The sequence below is a fragment of the Capsicum annuum genome, chromosome 12 (assembly GCF_002878395.1).
Source record: "Capsicum annuum cultivar UCD-10X-F1 chromosome 12, UCD10Xv1.1, whole genome shotgun sequence".
Classification (NCBI taxonomy): domain Eukaryota; kingdom Viridiplantae; phylum Streptophyta; class Magnoliopsida; order Solanales; family Solanaceae; genus Capsicum; species Capsicum annuum.
In genome coordinates, this window is record NC_061122.1 from 44,396,150 (window position 1) to 44,401,246 (window position 5,097).

Here is a 5,097-nt window from a genome sequence, read left to right on the forward strand (position 1 = left end):
AAAAAAATTCCCTCTTTTTTTTCAATTAGCCAAAATTTTCCCTCATTTTTTAATTCCCCCAAATATCCCTCTCTCTCATTTCCCCCAAATCAGCTTCTCTCTCGCTTCCTACCCCCCTCCTTCCCCAATTTGACTCTATTTTTCTCAAATTGACTCCGTCGGTCGGTCTTTGCTACTTCGACCACCCATTGCAATTGAGATGGACTCCGAGATTGAATTGGGTTAGAGTAATTGGTGGATTTTTAGTTTATATCGGCAATACCTCCTCCTTCTAACTCTGATTTGCAAAATATATGCTACAGTTTTCACATTTTGCTTTGAAGATCTTCTTGTGTTCTTAGTCTATGAAGTTGTGCTTTGAGGAGCTAATGCGTGTAAGGGTACTCCGAGATACGTATTTATATTTTTTTTATCATGTAGGGAGGAGTTTGAGAAGATTGAAGATTTTGCTTTCAGACTACCAGTTGAGAGCTGGAACCGTTGCAAATTACATACGGTAAATCGCTCACTAGCTCCCATGCTGATATTGTTATTCAAAATATAGGTCATGATTTTTTTTGTTACCGAAATAAGACTTGGTATCATGTTTCTGAGGTTATAATTCATTTATCTTACCTATGTGTATGTCTTAGATACTTATGTTATAGTGGCTAATCTTCATAAAGGTAATGTGTTTATCTTTTAGCGATTTAATTTGTCCGTAAGATAAATTTTTCTATAAATTTTTCTAGTGTTATAATGTCGAGTGTGTTGACAGATCTAATAATATTATCTTACCTACAGAATATGTTTCTTCAAAACAAAAGGTCTGTGTTGGTTGTATATCTCCTTACAAGGCTCAAGTTTTTGCTATTCAACAAATTCTTGGCAAGAAATATAGCAATGACATCAAGAATGACTTCTCTGTGAATGTACAATCTGTTGATAGTTTTCAAGGCTGTGAAGAGGATGTGATACTTATCTCTACTGTTTGTTATAACAATAGTGGATCAGTTGGTTTTCTGTCGAATCTTTAGAGAGCAAATATTGCATTGACGCGAGCAAGGTACTAATTTGGTCGACAACGTTACCACATTTCAAAAATTTTGGACGTTAAGGATGATTTGGATTTGTCTGTTCTTTTTATTCATACTAAAAGATAATTGATGAACGTGTTCTTAAGTGTTTTGTTAGCTTCTTATATAGATACTGTCTTTGGATATTGAGAAATGGCTCAACATTGGTTAACAGTGGTTCCATATGGAAGAATCTAGTCGTTGATGCTAAAGCTCGTGGTTGTTACTTTGATGTTACTGACAACAACAGATTGAATCAGGCAATTTTGAATACAACCATTGAACTTGACAAGCTCAAAACTTTACTCAGAACGGACTCTCCTATATTCGAATCAGCCCAGTGGAAGGTATGCTGCTTCATTTGCCTATGATGAATATATAAGTTCTCATTCACTCTTTCTTCAAGTCAGTTTTGTAGTTTAGACTATTTGAAGGCCTTATGTTAACGCCATTTCCCATACAAATAATTGTCATGTATTTCATGTTCAACAAGTAGTTTTCCGATCTGTTGAGTTTGGAATTTGCTTGTTAAGTTTAGCCAAAATTTTGTTAGTGGTTATGTTGTCTTATATTTTTGTGTAAATGGAGATGTAACTGGTTTTGCTCTTACAAACTAACAGGTCATATTTAGTGAGGATTTTGCAAAATCTATTGCGAGAATTAAGGATGCTGAGATAAGTAAAGAAGTGATTTCCCTTTTGGTGAAGCTTTCGAGTGGTTGGCATAAGTCAGAAAAGAACAGCAAGTTCAGCAACAAAAATAGGATATCTTCTGTATTGTTGGAGGTGTACTGCGTCAACCAACTAAAATTGATTTGGACATAGATAATCTGCAGCGGAACTCAATATACGTTCAAGTATTAAAGATCTGGAACATCATACCTGGATATCTTATACCGAAGTTGGCAAAGAACCTTGACATCCATTTTGTCCAATATACAGTGGATATGATGAATTGTTGCAAATACAAACGTGTGGAACAGTACACAATGTCTTTTTTCCCCCCTCTGAACTAAATTGATACAGAGAAAGAATTTCAGTCATCTAAAAGAGAACGAGAAGTAACTTACCATAATAAATGGAACTAGTTAGTAGTAAACTAAGGTAGATCTGTCGTCCTCCTAATGATCATGGAAGTACTCCTTGTACATGGGTTGGTTATTTTCTTGGTCTATATTTTTTTGATTTGTCTCTCTGTGAGCATGTGTGTATGATTTGATCGAAATTTTGATTTTACGGACTCTCCTATCTGTCTCTGTGCATATGATTTGATCGAAATTCTGATTTTATACTCTCGTGTGTATGTGTGTGTATGTTTAAGGGGATGGGAATCTTACATTATGTTTGTTGTAACATGTAGAGGTTGCAGAGAATGAAGGATGGAGTGAGAGAAATGAGACAATGGTGTCACCTTATGATTCAAGAAGAAGAAACTTCCCATGAAGAAAACAGGATTGTTATGGTAATTGAACATTTCTTTTCCTATCAAATTTTCATTTTCTATGTTACTACTGCAGTTCTTGTTGTGTTGTGTTTAATAGAGCTAATAAGATATAGCTTTTAAGCACTTAGAATCAGTTTTTTTACTATGATGGAGTTATTTCTGTTTTCTCATCATAGAGCAAAAGAACTTTTCTTCTAAACATTTAAAGAGTTTTGTTTTACTGTGATGTTTGTGATTTTCTTTTATTTTTTTATTTGTTATACTATTATCTATCGAGCCGGCGATCTATCAGAAATAACCTCTCTACTTCATCTGAGGTAGTGGTATGGACTGCGTACACTTTAACACCCCCTCCCTCCTTTAGACCACACTTAGTGGGAATATATTGGGTATGTTGTTTTTATTGTTTTACTGTGATGAGGTCCTTGTTGTTTTGTTTAATTTTAATATTAAAGCATAAAAAGATTCACTCCACCTCTTAAAACACTTAACACTAGTTTTTGTTTACTGTGATGGAGTTCTTGCTGTCTAGTTTAATATTCATAGTAAAGCAAAAAAAGATTTAGTCCACCACTTCAACACTTAGAAGTTAGAACTAGTTTTGTTTATTTGCTGGGCTTCTTGTTGTTTTGTTTAATGATTGATAAGAGTAGAAAAGATTTAGCTTTTAAATACTTGAATCAGTTTTGTTTACTATGATGGGATTCTTGCAGTGTATTTGATGTTCATAATAGAGCAAAAAGGTTCTACTTTTTAAACAGTTAGAGTTAGTTCTGTTTATTGTGATGGGGTTCTTGCTGTTTTGTTTAATGTTCATTGTTCATTAGAGTAGAAAAGACTTACATTTTAAACAGTTACAATTAATCTTCTTTACTGTGATTAGGGGTTCTTGCTCTTTTGTTTAATTTCATAGTAGAGCAAAAAAAGAGTAACCTTTTAAACAGTTGTTGTTTAACATGTAAAGCTTTTTAACATGTAAATATCAAGTGGAAAACTGAAATTAAAGAGTACCTAGAAAAGGAAATAGACGTTCTTCTTGAAACAAACTAAAAAGAAAAGTAAGACTAACAAATTGAAATGGGGGGAGTACTTTATTTTCCAAGTTTAGTATATCAGGTTCACTAGGAAGATGGTGTTCATATAACTTATTGTTTATAATAAGGACTGAAAGTTTATCGATTGATTCTTATACTTTGCGTTTTTATGTAGCCAAGTGATGCAGCTAGTGAACCTGTTTCGCCCATGGATGCAAGGAGATCACGTGATGATAATGATCCTAATGACATTCTTTGATTTCGTTGCATTTGTTTTAGATATTCAATTATGATGATGTAATTGTGTGGTTGGAGTGAAATGTAGAATATTGAAGGTTTTGTGTTTAAATTTGATTTTGTAGTTTGAAGATACTAGTTAATGTTGAAAATTTGGAGTTTGAAGATGTTAATGTTGAAAATTTAATTTTAAAGTTTAATGTTCAATGTATTTTTGATATGTTTGTCAATTACAATGTTTAATTATTCTGTTGTATTAATGATATATGAATTGAACAAATATTGAATTGTAGGTTATGCCTAAAGGAATAATTAAATTTGAGCTAAAATTAGAATCTATAATTAGTTATAGAAAATTGATGGGCCCTACTAAAAAATTTTTAAAAAATAAAATAATTGCGGACGTTTTAACCCTCGCAAGTTTTAAATAAAAATTTATTATAAAAAAAATTAAATTTAAAATAATAGGGATCAATAACCACCACAAATTAATTATGGGGGTCGTAACCGCCGCAAATTAATTATGGGTATCGGAAAAAAACCGTTGTAAATTATTTGTGACGGCTCGTATTCTGGGGGTTTTGGAAACCGCCGGAATTACATTTTGTGGGGGTTTCGTAAAATTAACTATAATACCCCACAAAATCGCGTGTCAAATTCAGCTCGTAAAGCTCTATGAAAGATCCCAAGACTTAGAAAATTTTGCTAAGTGTTCAAGATTCAACACTTAGTCTTATTTTAGACCTCACAAATTTGGGGATTTATTTGGCGACCTTTCCGATGTCCATTTTTCAATTTTCAAGTTGAGTTACGATCGAGAAATCTCATAGTATATTCCGGGTGAGTTTCAGAATTTTTGGAGTAGAGTAAAGGCATGTTTGGGTTCCTAAAACAGAAGCCCCGGGCGATTAGCCCGCGTAGCCTGCTAACTCTAGTGCTTGCCCAGTTTTTTCAGCATTTCAGGGTCAACTTCAAACGATCATAAATCCCAATATATAATGAACTGTGAGAGCTTCGATATATCAATGGAAATATCTTTGAGTCTTCTTTCCAATTAAATTAGTTTCATCTCATTTGGACATTTAAATAAAAAGTTATGATCAATTTATTTCAGCCTATCAGTCAGTCAATTAGGGACAGATTTGACCTTAATTGTTCCTTAGGGGTATTTTGGTCATCTTCCACCCCTATATATACCCCAAACACTGGATTAAGATTTATTTGCAGCAAAATATACTCCTCTTCTCAAAATCCTCTCAAGAACTCAAGCTAGGGTTTCAATTTGAAAACCCAAATCCCATCAATTGAAGAACATAACTCCTCATTTA

At 33.3% G+C, this 5,097-nt stretch overlaps 1 protein-coding gene across 8 annotated transcripts; it reads left to right on the forward strand.

Moving 5' to 3' along the window:
• On the forward strand, positions 1-3,936 carry LOC107851193. 8 transcript variants are annotated; one of them, XM_047401454.1, is made up of 6 exons: positions 1-221; positions 421-496; positions 1,306-1,402; positions 1,676-1,840; positions 2,415-2,516; positions 3,708-3,936. In XM_047401454.1, the coding sequence occupies exons 1-6, from the start codon at positions 200-202 to the stop codon at positions 3,789-3,791; spliced, it is 546 nt and encodes a 181-aa protein (XP_047257410.1). In that variant the 5' UTR covers positions 1-199; the 3' UTR covers positions 3,792-3,936. The 8 variants fall into 8 exon arrangements, 6 of the variants coding, with proteins under 6 accessions (XP_047257410.1, XP_047257409.1, XP_047257408.1 ...); XM_047401452.1 differs by having other exon boundaries at positions 3-221; positions 1,231-1,402; XM_047401453.1 differs by having other exon boundaries at positions 2-496.
• Positions 3,937-5,097: the final 1,161 nt, after the last annotated feature.

What these genes read in the sequence shown, in the direction of transcription:
- LOC107851193 (XM_047401451.1), top strand. Translation starts at nt 345, where the DNA reads ATGAAGTTGTGCTTTGAGGAGCTAATGCGTGTAAGGGTACTCCGAGAT. An exon ending in ACCGTTGCAAATTACATACG is followed by an intron (nt 497 to 1,230) that starts GTAAATCGCTCA and finishes ATTGGTTAACAG; the next exon opens with TGGTTCCATATGGAAGAATC. An exon ending in TCGAATCAGCCCAGTGGAAG is followed by an intron (nt 1,403 to 1,675) that starts GTATGCTGCTTC and finishes ACAAACTAACAG; the next exon opens with GTCATATTTAGTGAGGATTT.